Raw genomic sequence first — 18,374 nt, forward strand, 5'->3', positions numbered from 1 at the left:
TCATCATTCACTGCGTCACATATATGTGAAAAAGGTTGCCGCGATGTGTGCTACTTCTTATGAAGGTATTGAGTCACTGCGAGTTTATATATATGTAAACGCTTCACTGACGTTACAGGAAGCCACATAAACTAGTCTGATTGCGTCGGGTTTCGGCATGATTAGTGGCCTTCAACCTCAGTTTTTTCGCCATCATTAAATGGACAACAATGCCAGGTAAATATCTTGGAGTTCGGGTACAGTCGTACAAAAGTACTGATGACTACTTGAAGCACCAAACAAAACAAATAATTGAGATAGCGAGTAGGTGGAGAGCAAATTATATGCAAATGGTTACTTGGGCAACCATGTGCAAATTCGATTCAGAATTCCAGCACCTTATAACTACGACATCACCGTAGCGGGAGGAAGGGTGCGCAGTCTACTGAACTCGACGAAGCATGCCCTGAAGATTTAAATTATCACAAACTCTTCTTTATTTCTGCTTGTGTTACCCGCCACACAAACAACGGTCTGCACAGCCCTGGTTCGTAATTCGTGCCAACGTGCACCGAGGGAGGTGAAATAGAACCAAAATAGTGCAACAGTGAGGCCGATTTTGCAATGGAACTCCTGTTTAGAGCGAAAGCTTGTCCTCGTATTCTTGTGTCCCTGGATTTCATTTGTGGTATGGTTTATGAAGAACCATGAACAACCAACACACCCAAACGTCATCGCATTTGCAGGGGGACAAAACTTCGAAACTCTGTTCGAGTTTTCACAAGAACTACTGCGATAAAGCTGTCTGGTGCGAAAAGTGGTTACGCTCCTCAATTACAAGGGTCTTTCTGCTTGATGTTTATTATTGCGATAGCAATTATACGGACACTCTTGGCTGGACTTTGCCGCCGGTGTCGCCGTCACTAATCTTATATATATTGATATGTGGAGTTTAACGTCCCGAAAAATCATATATATATATATATATATATATATTCTTTCCCTTATATATATATATATATATATATATAAGGGAAAGAAGTGTATACGTAGGGGCTCGTTTTTTTGTGTTTTGACAAAATATTAATGAGATCTAAGAGACAGTAATGCCAAGGAATGAAAAGGGGAAGTTATTAGAAGCAATGGAATGTAAATAGGAAGAAAAGTGGGTGAAACAATAACCAGCCGTGAGCAGGAATCGAACCTACGACCTTCGAATAACGCGTTCGGTGCTCTAACCACTGAGCTATCACAGCGGCTTTCCCTCCATTCACTTTTTTGGGTTTACATGTGAATTTAGAAGTAGGAGTGTCAGTCAGCGCCATCTATAAGCCAAGCGACGAGTGTGAAACACTCTTTTATGCGCATGTTTGGCGTCACGTAGCACGTCAACTTCTTACGAGCGGGCATCTGACTAATAGTCCCTCATATACAACCTAATGACACCAAGTCTGCCAGTACGAGACCCTCGTTAATGAATAAGTGAAAGAAGTGTATACCTAAGGGCTCGTTTTTCCGTGTTTTGAAACAATATGAATGAGATCTAACAGACAGCATTGCCAAGGATTGAACTGGGGAAGTTATTAGAACCAATGTAATGTAAATAGGAAGAAAGAAAAGTGGGTGAAAAAATAACCAGCCGTGAGCAGAAATCGAACCTACGACCTTCGTATAACGCGTTCGATGCTCTAACCACTGAGCTATCTGAGCTATTTAAATATAAATATATATATATATATATCTATATCTGTATATATATATATATATATATATATATATATATATATATATATATATATATATATATATATATATATATATATAGTGAGCATTGTTTACGCATCCTATCTTTTTATCTGTACATACTCATCATCACTAGTCAAGCTTAGGTTGTGGGGCACATACTCGAGACAATAAAGGAGAGTCTTGAGGGTACTGGACGCCACCTTACAAGTGGTGGAGAGTGCTGCCCGATTCCTGCGTCCTCTCGTGCTCTCGGACAACCCCAGCGTCTTCTAGAACACATCCCTGGAGCTCCGTTCAGGCCGCCGCTTAAACGACCTGGGTTCGGTAATGTCGCTAGCCGACCAGCCCAGCGGAGCAGCTGCGTCGCCGCTCCCACCGCCAAGAAACCCTTCTCACCTGGTCACCAGCCCTCAAAAGGACCCTCCGCTGTTCGCAGGGCTTCCGGGTCAGGACGTGGAAGACTGGATCGAGGAGTATGACCGCGTGAGTGCCATAAACAACTTGGATGAGCCTGCGAAACTCACCCATGGCGCATTATACTTGAGCGGCGTCGCAAAAACGTGTTTTTTAAACCACGCTACAGATTTTTCGACATGGCCCGCCTTTGCACTCCAGCTCCGCCAGATTTTCGCCAACCCTTCGGTGCGCTCGGATATCGCCAAGAAAAGGCTTGGTGCACGTGTTCAACGCCCCGGCGAGTCTTACACTTCCTACATTGAAGATGTTCTCGCCCTTTGCCGCCGCATCGACAACCATATGGTGGAAAACGACCATGTGCGCCACCTGCTAAAAGACGTTGCGACTGTCGCTTTTAATGCGCTTGTGGTGCAGAATCCCCAGAACGTAGCCGATGTTGTAGCTACCTGTCAGCGCCTCAAGGAGCTTGAAACCACTCGGGTGCAACCTGATATGCCTGATCTCGGCTCGAGTCATGACACAACAGAGCTCCGTGCATTGATCCGCTCCATTATCCGCGAGGAACTTCATGCACAGGCTTCACCTCGCCCCCTTGATATCCAAACGACGCCACCTGCTACTAGTTTACGCGACGTCGTGAGGGAGGAACTGGCATTGATCACAGGTACACCAGTTCCGAGTTTACACCCCGTGGCCATTCCAAGTTATGCTCACGTTGCTGCAACAACACCTGCGCCACAGCAAAGCCTGGCCTCGATGACAATTTCACGAGTTCCGAGCTCATATCCTGTGGCCATGCCAACGTATGCTCAAGTTGCTGCTAGGACACCTGCACCCCAGCAAAGCCCAATGCAGCTACCAGCGGCCGAATGGCATTGTTCGCTCAACTCACTCGCATCGCGACCATCTTCCCAGCCTTACAACGACTGGCGCACTTCGCGGCTGACTTGCTTCTATTGCGGCATCCGGGGTCACATTTCAAGGTTTTGCCGACGCCGTCAGCGAGACGAAAGACGAAGCTACGATAACTTTGAACGGGACGACTTCTACCCCACTGGACCACCTTATCACCGACTGTATCAGAACAGCACACGTCGGTCGCCGTCTCCGCAGAACTTTGGCTCAGTTGGCAGTTCGCGTTTCTCACGTCGTCGCTCACCTTCACCGATGCGGCGTTCTTCTTCTCCTCTCCGACCTTCTACTTCAATTCCTGACCGTCAACTGCAAAACTGAACAGTGCAGCTTCGGGAGGGAAAGCTGCATCTTTCGAATTGCGTCAAATTTTTCCGGACCGCCCATCGAATGTTTTATTAGTGTACGTTGAAGGTATACAGACAGAGGCACTGGTAGACACAGGCGCATCACTTTCCGTAATTCGTGCAGACTTTTGTGCCCGCTTGAAAAAAGTTAGGACGCCATACGATGGCCCTTCCCTTCGTTGCGCAGATGGAGTCCCTATTCAGCTTTCAAGTGTTTGCACAATCCGCGTTTTCATAGATGGCATCCTTCACCACATTCAGTTTCTTGTACTTCCTTGGTGCACTCACACAGTAATTTTAGGATGGGACTTTCTTTCTTCGGCATCAGCTTTCATTTCCTGTTGTCAGCGAGCAATTGAAATGTCACCTACTGAGAGTTCATCCGATGTCGATTCATACAGCTTCCGTTTCGTTGCTGCCGCTGATTGTTTCATTTCGCCAGGTGATGAACAAATTCTCACTATCACTTCGGATACTATAGTTAATGGTGACGTGTTCATAGCGCCATCAGTTCGCTCCAAATCTGCGGGGCTTACCATAGCACGCGGCCTTGTGCGGGTTAACGACAGTAAAGCATTGGTCACCGCCTTGAACCCAACTTCGTCGCCAGTGATGCTGCCTCAAGGCACTGCTGTGCGCTGCTTCGTTGACAGCGAGCCTTTCTGGCTGGTTCCCCTTCAACAGGATCAACGCCTTTGTCTGCTACAACTGATATCAAGGCTACCACTGTTGCTTTAAATGACACCATAAGTCCTCACCTCACTGCCGAGCAAAAAAGATACCTCTTAGACCTTCTCCAAAAGCACAGCCTTTTGTTTGACGTACATTCCGATGTTCTGAGCCGCACCTCCGTTGCAGAGCACAGCAATGAAACCGAAGGCAGCTCCACTGTACGCCGCCGCTTATACCGTCTGTCTCCGGCAGGACGGCAAATCATTGAAGAAAACGTCACCGACATGCTCAAACGGGATATTATTCGACCTTCATCTAGCTCTTGGTCCTCTCCTGTGGTGTTGGTCCGGAAAAAGGATGGCTCTGTCCGCTTTTGTGTTGATTGCAGAGCGCTCAATAGGATAACGAAAAAAGATGTATATTCATTGCCACGCATAGATGATGCTCCGGACTCCCTACAAGGCATAGAATATTTCTCCAGCCTTGACCTCCGATCCGGGTATAGGCAAATACCTATGCGCGAAGCAGACAAGGAGAAAATAGCATTTGCGACGCCTGACGGGCTTTACGAATTTAACGTCATGCCTTTTGGCTTATGCAACGCTCCAGCAACATTCGAGCGCATTATAGATACCGTCTTACGTAGTCTCAAATGAAAAACCTGTTTATGTTACTTAGACGACATCGCAATTTATTCTTCTACTTTTCCTCAGCACCTTAAGCGTTTGGACGAAGTTCTAACGTGCATTTCGAACGCTGGTCTACAGCTCAATACAAAGAAGTGCCATTTCGCCAGCACAAGCATCAATGTATTGGGTCACGTTGTCAGCAAAGATGGCGTTCGACCCGACCCCGACAAGGTTGCTGCCGTAATTAGTTTTCCACGTCCGGGCCATCAAAACAATTGCGAAGTTTCGTGGGCCTGGCGTCTTACTTCCTCCGCTTATCGTTGCGGGACCGTTACACAAGCTTCTGACGTCAGGAACGGCTTTCACGTGGACTGACGAGCGCGAGTGTGCTTTCCAAGCCCTTAAGCGTGCTCTGACATCAGACCCCGTCCTCCGCCACTTCGATGAGAGTGCATCCACTTTCCTGCACACAGATGCCAGTGGCCACGGAATCGGTGCTGTCCTCCTTCAGCGCGATGAAACATCACGTGAGCGAGTAGTTGCGTATGCCAGCCACGCACTAACACCTGCGGAGCAGAACTACTCGATAACGGGGCAGGAATGTCTCGCCGTCGTTTGGGCCATCCAAAAATTTCGACCTTATCTGTATGCACGCCACTTCACTGTGATCACCAACCACCATGCCCTATGCTGGTTGTCCTTGCTGAAGAATTTGTCTGGGCGCCTCGGTCGCTGGAATTTGTCTGGGCGCCTCGGTCGCGGTTTGCAAGAGTACACTTTTGACGTGGTGTACAGGTCTGGCAAACAGCATCAGGATGCTGACGCTCTCTCTCGCTGCCCTCTGCCACTTTCATCTCCAACCACGAATCCTCAATGCCCCTCAGGTGATCAAGCGGCTTCCTCTTCACCCACGTTATCACCCCTGACAGTGGCTGGGTCACTATCTTTAAACAGCAGCGCCCTGTTTGCCGCGTGCCAACGTGATGACCCCTACTGTAACCGCATCATCGTATACTTGAATGGCTCGTCTTCTCCACCTAATGCCAGACTACGTCGTCAGCTACGGCAGTTCAAGCTAGAGAACAATGTCCTGCAGCGCTATACTTACAATGCGGATGGGTATCGGTGGGTGCCAGTACTTCCCCGTTCGCTGCGAAAACACGTTCTCGAAGCATTGCACGACGACCCATCAGCTGGACACTTAGGATTCCAAAAGACCTACAACCGCGTTAGGAGCCGTTTCTTCTGGCCTGGTCTTTCTACCTTTGTGGCTAATTATGTCGCTTTTTGCACACTTTGTCAATGGTGGAAACGACCAACTTCAGCTCCTGCTGGCCTATTACAACCCATTCCATGTCCCGATACACCTTTTGTCGTTGTCGGAATAGACCTCGTCGGGCCACTTCCCGTAATGCCAGCGGGCCACCGCTGGATCGTCACAGCTGTCGACCACCTCACATGATACGCGGAGACTGCTCCTCTACGCACTAGCTCTGCACCAGACGTTGCCGCCTTCTTTTTAGAAGCCATTGTGTTGCGTCATGGTGCACCTCGCGCGTTGTTGAGTGACCGAGGCAAGGCCTTCCTGTCCACAATGCTCGATGAAATCCTAAAAACTTGTGGCACAGTTCATAAGAACACGTCCGCTTACCACCCGCCAACAAATGGCCTGACAGAGCGATTCCACCGGACTCTAATCGACATGATATCCATGTGCATCGGACCAAACCACGATAACTGGGACAAAATCTTGCCGTTCGTAACATTTGCACACAACACCGCTGTTCAACGAACCACCGGGTATTCACCTTTCTTCCTCGTCTATGGTCGTGCGCCGACATTCACCATTGCCGCCTCTTTCTTCAATGTAACGACAAAAACGTCCAAGACTACGCCAGAACATTTTGTTTCCAGGCTCGCTGCGGCACGGCAACGTGCTCAACTCAACACAGAGGCCAGTCAACAAGACCGCAAGCAACGCTATGACAGCTTCTGTAGAGACATCACTTTCCGTCCTGGAGATGAAGTATTACCTTGGACGCCTGTTCGCACTCCAGGATTGTGTGAAAAGTTTAAGTCACGCTTTCTCGGTCCTTCCGTTATTTCAGAACAGACATCTCTTGTCAATTACCTTGTCACTCCCGTCGAGGGTTCCTCGGACCGTCGTTACCGTGCCTCCGAGATAGTCCACGTTTCACGTCTTAAACCCTTTGTTAGCCATTCATTTCCCGCCTAAGTCTCGGCCGGGCCGGCCGCTCAAGTGCGCGGGGAAAATAAGTGTGAGCATTGTTTATGCATCCCATCTTTTTATCTGTAATACTCATCATCACTAGTCAAGGTTAGGTTGTGGGGCACATGCCCGAGACAATAAAGGAGAGTCTTGAGGGTACTGGACGCCATCTTACAATATATATATATATATATATATATATATATATATATATATATATATATATATATATATATATATATATATATATATATATTGTAGGGAACTATGCGAACAAGGACGAAGGAGCAAGAAAACGGCAAGCAACAGCGTTGGTGCATAGGCGCGACCCTAGCTTGCGCTTGATTTGTATTTTGTGGCCTGTTTACGTTACTCGCTTTTCTGGCGTTCCTCGGCCTTCCAGTAGGTCTATACGTAAATAAACTACGTGACATCTGGTGGAGGTGTGAGGACCCCCGTACAAACCTGGAACTTCGCTCCCGTAAGCTTCCCCCTCTACGTTACACAAACATGGCTACCGAGACGCCTCTCCAGGTGGGACCTTCGACCGTCAATGTCACTTGCAATGCCGTGTATCCTCAACGAGACCCTCCTATCTTCACGGGCTCCACTGAGTCGGACGTCGAAGATTGGTTGGCGAGGTACGACAATGTCGGCGCAAGTAACAAATGGGATGACCCAAGTAAGCTGGGCTACGTCACGTTCTACCTTGCCGACACCGCGCAACTGTGGTTTAATAACCAGGCAGCTGACATTCCTACATGGTCTGCATTCAAGACGGCTATTACGGACGTCTTTGGACGACCTGCGGCACGCAAGCTTCAAGCTGAGCACCGTTTACGTCACCGTGCGCAGCAACCAAGTGAGACATACACGGGCTACATTGAAGTTGACACCGTGGGCAGGCCAATTGCGTCGTCGTCTGGGACGCCATCAAGGTACACCACTGACGGTCACCGACCCTACGCAAACCATCGGTCACCATCGCCCCGACGACGCTCCCTGTCACCTATGCGTCGCCGACCTGCTACGGAAGAGGGAAACTGATCGCTGCAGCTCCGGAGGCAACAGCTGCATACAATTCGAACTCCTTAAAGCCTCCATCTTTTTCGCCGCAAAACATTATTGACGTCAATGTTGAGGGGACCACCGCACAAGCGCTTATCGACACAGGGGCCGCCGTTCCATAATCTGTGAGACCTTATGCCGCAAGTTGAAAAAGGTGATGACGCCTCTTTCGGGCCTGATGCTCCGCACGGCCAACTCGCAGTGCATAGAACCTACAGCTGTGTGCACTGCAGTGCCATTAACCAAGGTGAACTTTATGCCATTGCATTTTTTGTGCTGGCATCATGCTTCCACGAAGTCCTTCATGGATGGGACTTTCTTTCGCGTCATCGGGCCATCATAGATTGCTCACGTGCAGAAGTTGCTCTTACACCGCTGCCAACATCTTCTTTGGTAGATTCTCTTTCTGAAGCTTACAAAGTTGTCGATGTTGCAGACACGGAAATAGCACCGAGAACATCCACCCTTGTAGCCCTGACCTTTACGGCCGCTCCTGCCGGAACTGTTTTGTTCACTCCGTCTGACGTATTTACCCGCGCCGTAGCCTACACCTGCCCTTTGCCATAGTCACCGTGGAATCCAGTGCTACCACCATGCTCGTTGTGAACTCGCTATCGTCACCAGTTACCTTACTTCGCGGAGAATGTTTGGGTAACATACAAGACGTTGACCTCTTGCGTCCTCTGGAGTTTGCCGAACACCCACCTCACCTCCAGCGCAATGCTATGACGCCACATGTGGCCACACTGCTCGCGCCAGACTCATTCCAGCCCTCTGTTGCCGCTGAGCTATCGCCGACACAAAGACGCGAACTCTTGTCCCTTCTTCGAGAGTTCCGTTCTGCCTTCGATTGCGCTCAACCATCTTTGGGTCGCACAGCGAACATCACGCACCACATTGACACTGGTACTCATGCTCCCTTACGCCAACGACCATATCGAGTTTCAGCGGAAGAGCGCCATATTATAAACGAAGAAGTCCACGATATGCTCAAGCGTGGTGTCATCCAGCCATCGCAGAGCCCTTGGTCGTCCCCTGTTGTACTTGTGCGCAAAAAGGATGGGTCTATCCGATTCTGTGTCGACTACCGCCGGCTCAAAAAGATAACTCGGAGGATGTGTACCCGTTGCCACGCATCGACGATGCTCTCTATTGCTTGTAAGGAGCAGAATATTTCTCCTCTTTAGATTGATTGATTGATGTGTGTGGTTTAACGTCCCAAAACCACTATATGGTTATGAGAGACGCCGTAGTGAAGGGCTCCGGAAATTTAGACCACCTGGGGTTCTTTAACGTGCACCCAAATCTGAGCACACGGGCCTGCAACGTTTCCGCCTCCATCGGAAATGCAGCCGCCGCAGCCGGGATTCGAACCCGCGCCCTTCCTCTTTAGATTTACGCTCAGGATATTGGCAAGTTCCAATGGCTGATCCTGACCGATCGAAGATTGCATTTTTAACACCTGAGGGGCTGTATGAGTTTAACGTCATGCCGTTTGGGCTCTGCAACGCCCCAGCTACCTTCGAACGGATGATGGACACCATCCTTCACGGCTACAATTGGAACACGTGCATCTGCTACCTAGACGAAATCGTAGTTTTTTCTGGCGACTTTTCGACTCACCTTGTTCGTCTTTGTGCTATTCTCACGTGTCTCACCTCTGCTGGCCTTCAACTTAACATCAAGAAGTGCCATTTTGCCGCACACCAGCTCACTATACTGGGTCACGTCATCTGCAAAGAGGGTGTTCTCCCGGATCCGGCGAAACTCCGCGCCATGGCCGACTATCCGAAGCCCAATTTCATCCAGACACTTCGAAGTTTTATCGGCCTGTGCTCACACTTTCGTCGATTTATGCGCAACTCCTCTTCCATCATCGCGCCTCTTACCAACCTGTTGACAATTTCCAAAGGCATTTCTGCTTGGTCAAAAGAGTGCGACGAATCCTTCATCGCGCTTCTGCGGTTATTATTATCACCTCCAATACTACGTCATTTTCACCCCGACGCGCCTACGGAGGTCCACACCGACGCCAGTGGTGTCGGTCTCGGTGCTGTATTGGCTCAACGAAAACCAGGATACCAAGAATACGTGGTCGCTTACGCGAGTCGAACCCTCAAGAAAGCCGAGTGTAATTATTCCATCACGGAGAAAGAGTGCCTCGCAATTGTCTGGGCTTTGACGAAGTTCGGCCCATACCTTTATGGCCGCCCTTTCGAAGTCGTCACGGACCACCACGCTCTATGCTGACTATCATCGCACGAAGACCCGTCGGGGCACCTTGGTCGTTTGCGCTTCGCCTACAGGAATACGACACTCGTGTTGTATACCGATCCCGCCGCAAGCACTCCGACGCTGATGCGCTATGCCAGTCGCCGCTACCGGCTGACCCAACCTCCTCGTCACCTTCTTCAGCTGTCATAATACCAATCGACTTCACAGAAATGGCATCGGAACAACGCAAATATGTGTGGATTTCCCAACTCTTTGCCTTTCTGACTGATCCGTTAGCTAATTTATTCTCAAGAACTATCCGCCGTCAAGCCATACATTTCGCTATTCGAGACGACCTCCTCTATCGGTGGACTTACACGTCTGAAGGTCGGAGGTAGCTGTTAGTGATACCCAACCACATGCGCTCGGAAATCTGTACAGCTTTCTACAACGACCCGCAAAGCGCTCACACCGGCGCTCTCAAAACGTACAGCCGTCTACGTCAGCGGTACTACTGGCGTGGCATGTACACATTTGTTCGCAAGTACGTACGTGCTTTGACTGCATGCCAGTGGCGTAAAGCCACACCCTAACGCCCTGCCAGTACACTTCAGCCTCTGCCTTGTCCAGCGCGTCCATTCGACCGCGTCGGTATCGACTTATACGGACCACTTCCCTCGTCATCTTCTGGAAATATGTGGATAATTGTCGGCGTGGACCACCTCACGCGTTACGCGGAGATGGCAGCACAACCCACAGCAATCACGAGGGAAGTTGCATTTTTCATCTTGCGCAACTTCGTTCTTCGCCATGGTGCTCCCCGCGAACTTTTGAACGACCGGGGGCGTGTTTTCTTGTCGAACGCCATTCAAGCCTTCCTCGCTCAGTGCAACGTGGTTCACCGCATGACGAAAGCATATCACCCGCAGACGAATGGCCTCACAGAACGATTTAATGGCACTCTCGGTGATATGTTGACGATGTACACAGCTTCAGACCAGACCAATTGGGACACTGTCCTTCCATTCGTCACGTATGCGTGTAACACCGCTACGCACGCGACAACAGGGTTTTCCCTTTCATTTCTGTTGTACGGACGCAAACCATCGTGCACGCTGGACACAATCCTCCCATACACGCCTGACTCCTCTGAGTACACTGCAATTTTGATGTTGCCAGGTACGCAGAAGATTGCAGACGATTGGCCCGTTCACTGACAACCGAGGACCAAGGTCACCAGAAGCTACGGCATGACACCGACCGACATCTCTCTACTTTCTCGACTGGTGCTCTCGTTTGGCTCTGGATTCCACTGAGCACTCCTGGCCTTTCGTCGAAATATCTGGCACGATACTTTGGGGCCTACCGCATTCTCGCCCGCACGTCACCAGTCAATTATGAGATTGAGCCTTTGACACAGTCTCATGACTTACGCCGTCGTGGCCGAGAAATTGTGCATGTCAGTCGCCTGAAGCCGTATTACGACCCCGCTATAGTGACTACGCCTTAAGTCGCAAGGTTGGCTACGCTATTCACCGGGGGCCAATTTAGGGAACTATGCGAACGACGACGAAGCAGCAAGAAAACGGCAAGCCACAGCGTTGGCGCACACGCGCGACCCGAGCTTGCGCTTGTTTTGTATTTTCGGCCTGTTGGCGTTCCTCGCTCTTCTGCTGTTCCTCGGCCTTCCAGTAGGTTTATACGTAAATAAAGGACGTGACGATATATATATATATATATATATATATATATATATATATATTAGAAGAGAAGAGACGCAACTTAGCGGTTTTCTTAATTTTATTTCCGACGGTTTCGACCAGTGGTCCGGTGTTCTTCAGTGTTCGCTAACCCTGATGAACACCAGTACACCAGTCGAAACTGTAGGAAATGAAATTAAGGCAACCGCTGTGTAGTGTCTCTTCTCTCTCTCTCTCTCTCTCTCTCTCTCTCTCTATATATATATATATATATATATATATATATATATATATATATATATAGTGGGAGTAATAATTCAATGGGCCAGTTAGTCTTCGTGAAGGTATGGGATATGGCACAACGGGAGCGTTGCCAAAAAGGATAAATATATTTATTTCCCAACAGTTTCGTGAGGGGTCCCCTCTTCATCAGGGGATGAGTTATACTAACATGAACTTCCAAACTTCGTTGCTGCCGCGTCCCTCTCGCCGGGAAAAATGCTTGCGAGAGTGAGAGAAAACTAAAAAAAGAAAGAAAAAAAGAGAAGAAGAAAGACGAAAAGAAAAAAAAGGAAAAAAAGAAAAAAGAAAAAAAAGAGAAAATAAAAGTGAAAAGACGAAGAACCACTGTCAACTCTGAGAACGAAACCAAATGTCCGTGTACGTCCACATCCGGTTCTTATCCCGTGCTGGTCAGTTCGCGATTTGTATCGGGCCACCACCCAAGATTGTCGCCGCGGTGGCGGGAGCGGTCCGTGAAGGCGTGCGTAAAGAAAGGGTTTCCCGTTAATGGGTCGGTCGGCTCTTTACCTTTCATCTTCGTCCGTTTTTATATATATATATATATATATATATATATATATATATATATATATATATATATATATATATATATATATATAAATATATATATATATATATATATATAAATATATACAAATAAATATATATATTTATATATATATATATTTATATATATATATATATATATGAAAACGTAAGAAAGAATAAAATCCCGAAGAGGACACCGGTGCCCGGAATCGAACGTGGAACCTTTGCGTCATGACTGCGAGGCGTTAACCGCTGGGCCAAGCAGCACGTCCTAGAACGGTCAAATAGGAAGGGATTTATATCTACCTTTCACAGCTTCTGACGGAACTTGGGGGGGGGGGGATTCTTGTGGTTTCAGTCGAGCGATCAAAATGGCGCAATGGGCGCGCGTCGCCACATAGCGCGGCGCACGCTCTAATCTCCCACGCGTTCTTTGCACCGCTTAGAGGAGGGGGTGACGCTCCCTCGCGCGCCCTTATTTCACGGGGAGGATCGTACACCTTGGCTGGTTAGGCGCTTTACCAGGAACGATTGTGTTCTTACCGGGCGCACAAAGGTCATTGCAATCATTGCGGTCTCCGTTTGCGAAAAGCGGGCGCTTTTCAAACAGAGTGAATGAGGAACTGAGACGCTTATTTGCGCGTATCTGTACCTGTGCGTACGTTTCGTGCGTCATTTGCGCTTGAGAAACGCGAGGCGCGTTTTCATCTGCTTTTTATTTTGTGCATGTCCTTCCAATTTGTTCCCATTGGCTTTGCGGCAAATCTGTGACTGTTTGCAAAGAGCCAAGTGAATTGCAGACGTTCCAACATTGGGCGATGTAGCTTGTTTTCGCCAAGTTCATGGTTTTCTTTGGGGCCTTTGTGTTTTACCATGGCGAAAATAAATTTGACAAGGTAGTACGTTTTCTGAGGAGTTCTGTAAGAATAAATGAGTTTTTAGCTTATGAGGCTTTAAAAAAATTTCCCAACAGAATATAATTTACCAAAACTTACATCAGTGCGAAGCACTCGTTGCCATCAAGGTAATATGTGGAGCATTTACAATGGTCGTACAGTGATGACAAAAGGCACATGAAGAAATGTTTAAACACGGGAAAAAGTGCAGCTGTAACAAACATTTCGGCACCCCGTTTTCCTTTGTTTCATGACATTCAAGCGGCTCTCATGTGTCCGAGATGATTTATGACTCAGAGAAAAAAAATCGAACGAGATACTGAGAAAGAATTGCTGTTTTCAGAAATCAATTTCTTCGAGCGATAAGTATATTACGGTAGCAGGCGGGTAATGAACCAACGACAACGACTTGTGGTTAGCTGCTAGTTATAGGAGGTTTGCGTTGGTAAAAAAGTCGCTAAATGCAATTAAGTGGTTGTTCAAATTTACCATTTACTAGTCAAGGAGGAAGAATTGCTGGTTCTGTCCTGATTCTTATGGCTACCAGCTTTTTTCAAGCCGTGTTCACCTGCTTGCAAACTGGTGCCCAAATATGATAACCTTTTACGTTCTGATTTTTATGGTCATTTGCAGGTTCATAATTTTTTGTGCTTTTTTCAGAAACCTCAAGAATATTCTGGGGAGATCCGTCACCAGAGTTCAGGAACTTATTAAGCCAAGCCTTCACAGTTTGTGTGCAAGAACGGTAGGCAAGCTGTACAGTGTGGTGCCAAAGAGGTGCGTGAATTGATTTCTCTTGTACAGAGGCCTATATTGCTGGCTAGGGTCTCTTCAGAGCAATCGCTGGAGGCGCCAAGCGTGCGCCGACACTAGCGTTGAAGCGTCTTGCCTAGAGAAAGGTATTTTTATGGCCAGATAAAACGTGTTTACCCCGCATCACAATAAACGTTTCAATACAAATTCAAAAAACATCGTAGTGTAAGATTCTTCATTTTGTGTACAATGTGATGTCATAGAAAACATCAATCACGTCCTCTGTGAGCACACGATATACGCATCATAGAGAAAGCCTATTAAGATGACCTTAAAAATACAACAGGACACAAACTGGGAATCGAAAAATATTCTGGGCCCATTGCGAAATAGCTCTAGTGCGTTATCCTCCACAAAAGTGCTACTGACATTCTTACGGGCCACAGGCTTGAACACAACGTTGTATATACTGCAGTGCGTGTAAGGGACTGTATCTGTTATTTGACTGTTGTGCGTGTATGGGACTGTATGTGTTATGTGTTTATCAACGTTGTAGGGTTTCAAATTGGTGAACACTACGACAACGCTCTTGGAGTGAACGGACACAGCAGACACGGTCGTAACAAACCTAACCATACGCACACATTTGTTCAACTAATTTAAAACGATGATATTGTCAGCCAAACTGTTACAACAAAAATCACGATAGACACGCTAGGATATCTTTGGACAATATTGCCATACACACCAAAATATGACAAACACAATAACACACCCAAGGCGGTGTCGCCAACGCATTACTTACCACGAGGGCCCCAGATGCGCAACTCGCAGTGCCACGCACCAGGGACCCACGCTAGAGACAACCGTTCCCGGCAACTACCACGCGCAGAAGACTCGCTCAACTCTCTCGCACATCACCAAGGCTTGCCATCAACCAGGGGTCACTACCGGTGTTACCACTTTACCAACCATGATGATGATAGTGATGCTGGTTGGATGGATGGATATGGCTGTACCTTTTAGATCGAGCGGTGGCTAGCGCTACCAAGCCGTAATGCTTAATGGACCAATAACTAGATTTATTTTTTCTTTAAATAGCGAGGTTGAGGATTCGTACTTTACAGTGAAGGGTTTAATTTTCACTCGTGCCTTCACTTTAGCCACCAATCAGATAACCTCCTTTTAGTTGATTCTACCCGCTTAAAGTCTATTTTGCTTTCCCTGTTCCTAAACCCCAGTGCTTTGAAAAACCCTGCGCCATCATCCTGAACTATAGGGTGAAGCCCTTTACAGAACATCATCAAGTGTTCGGCAGTTTCTTCTTCCTCTCCACACGCGCTGCATACCGTGTCTACCCCTTCGTATTCGGCCCGATATGTCTTGGTTCGCAATACTCCCGTCCAGGCCTCAAACAGTAGAGAACTACCCCGAGTATTATCATTGTTACAAGCTGCCACTCTAGCGTCGCCAGCGCGAAGTCGGCGACGGGAATGACAGCAGGTTGGTTCGTTCCGTACGCAAGCAGAGACAATGAAGAGATCAGAGACGTGGGAAAACAAAACAAACTTTAGTCTAGTGATAGTGCAGCACACGGGATCTAATATAACACTTCAATACAACTAACAAAATACATTGACACTTGATACAACTACAGGGATATATAACAGAAACAATAAATCAGCTTACGAGAGAGAACTATTACAAACTACACAAACTAACAAGAATAGAACGACGGAGTAGAAAGTTCGAAGATAGAAACAGGTGAAGGCATACGTGTGATGACCGGCAGCGTTGTGTCCCCGACGATCGGATGCGAGAAGTCGAAGAGAGTTCGGGCACGACTGCGTTGTCGGCGGTGTTGCAACGCTGGTGGCTCCGGGAGGCTATGTCTTGCAGGTGACTTCGAGCAGGTTGAGCTAACTCGAGGCGAAGTCCCGATGTCTACGTTGCAGACGTTAATATCGCGTCACAACTAGACGAACGGCTAAGTTTAGGTGGCCAGCCGATACAGAGCCACACTAAAAACTTCTAGAAGAGATGCTTGTTGATCTGTTTCTACACCATCTTGGTCAGCGACTAGTCTGCCTAGCAGGGCAAACTCCTGCGCTTAAATCCCCCTCGTGTCTCCTCGCTCTCTTCCTTGGGGACAAGAGACCTCTACCTGGGTCCAATCATGCGCGTTTAATTGATGGGAAACTCCGCCCAAAATATTTTGACCCCACCCCTTTTTAATTGGGAGAGGGTCCTCAACTAGCGAGAGTGACAACCTGTCGGGTTGTTGTCATACGGCTTGGCCACCGGAGCGTTTCCCACGCTTTTCCTCGTGGGAACGGTCAAACGTTTGGCTCTCAGCCGGGCGTCTCGTAGTCTAATCCTTGTTCGGGGTATACCGCGGCCTTCTACGACCTTGCAGACGTCGCCACAGTTACAAAAGGATTAACCGTCGGCGGCGACGTTCTAAGGAGAGCACCCCATTTTGCACTTCTCGGCTCCCTTTCATGCGCCGCCGATTCTCACGGTCAGTCGGGGAGTACGGCGCCCGTTAATTGCCGTGACGCGGTGTCGCCAAAAATAGCCGTCCGTGACAATCATAGATCCTATCCTCGGCGATTTTCTGCTTAGCAAGATTTGCTTGCTATACTTTCAATGGCTTGGTACGTCATTCCGGTCGAGGAGGAGGCATCGCTGTATACGTCAAAGAACAACTAAATCATGAAATAATTGATGATCTCTCGTACATTTCACCGTGCATTGAATGTCTTGTAGTCAAAGTTATTAACGTAATTGTTGTCGTGGTGTATCGGCCACCAGCTGGTAAAAAGGAAGAATTCCTTGGCTACATAGATACTCTCTTACAAAAGCTACACACAATGCGCATGCCTTTTTCAATTATTGGTGACGTCAACGTTAACATGCTAGGCGATTCTCCTCGCTCTGAACAACTTCAGTCGGGTTTGAATTCATACGCATGTGCAAACACAATAACAAGACCTAGTCGCATATCGAAAAAGTCTTCGACGCTGCTTTATATAGGTGTCACAAACCTTCTAAGCAGAAAATGTATGTAAGGGTTATTGTCATACAATGTAAGTGACCACCTACCCATATTTTCTCTTTTATTATTATCTCCAACAACAAAATAAAAAGCAGATCGTGGAACAGTATCGCAAAATAAATAATAGCGCACCAAACCGATTCCAAGCTGAAGTTGCTTCGACGAACTGGAATATAGTGCGCACAGAAAGAGATACAAACCGGGCTTTCAATCTTTTTCTTGAGCAACTTAATAGCATATATGACCGCGCCTTTCTTTTAACGAAAAAGCCTTCTAGGAAGAAGATACGCAAGCCGTGGATTAACAACGCACTGTACGACTGAATACAAGAAAAAAACAAAATGTATCACACGTTTGTGAAATCTCGCGATTTATAACTTCTTGAAGGCTACAAACAGTTCCGCAATAAGCTAAATGCTGACATCAAATGAGCCAGGATATCATATTATCAATAACCATTTGAAAAGATCTACGATAATCCTAGGAAAATGTGGAATGAGGTAAATAACTTAACTGACCGTAACAAAACAGGTTATGTTATTATGACTGATTTCGCAGACGATAAGGCAGATGTCGAAGCACTATTAGCCATGAATGAGTATTTTGTTAACGCTGGCGACTACACAGACTCATCTTGTGGGGTAACAGATCCGCCTGTAGCAGATAGAAAGCGTCTATCGCACTCACTCTTCCTTACTCCGGTTACACCTTGTGAAGTTGAAAAATTAATCTGTAAAATACATGACAATGTTGCTGCAGGTCTTGACGAAATAGCAGCCAGCCCGATAAAATATGTAGCGTCACTAATTTCACACCCTCTTTCATACACCATGAACACTATGTTAGAAACCGGCATTTTTCCTCCAGAACTAAAAATAGTTTACGTTTGTCCTATTCATAAAGGGGGTGCTAAAAATGTATT

The 18,374-nt window shown here is 47.5% G+C and overlaps 1 protein-coding gene across 1 annotated transcript in view; it reads left to right on the forward strand.

The window, feature by feature from the left end:
• The window catches only part of LOC119163043 (ATP-binding cassette sub-family C member 2), a 796,039-nt gene that overhangs the window by 242,458 nt on the left and 535,207 nt on the right, over positions 1 to 18,374 (forward strand). The window contains exon 7 of the mRNA XM_037414979.2: positions 14,302 to 14,418. Coding sequence (XP_037270876.2) covers positions 14,302 to 14,418 — 117 coding nt within the window. The remainder of the gene's footprint in view (positions 1 to 14,301; positions 14,419 to 18,374) is intronic.

The sequence above is a fragment of the Rhipicephalus microplus genome, chromosome 9 (genome assembly GCF_043290135.1).
Source record: "Rhipicephalus microplus isolate Deutch F79 chromosome 9, USDA_Rmic, whole genome shotgun sequence".
NCBI classification, from domain to species: Eukaryota; Metazoa; Arthropoda; class Arachnida; order Ixodida; family Ixodidae; genus Rhipicephalus; species Rhipicephalus microplus.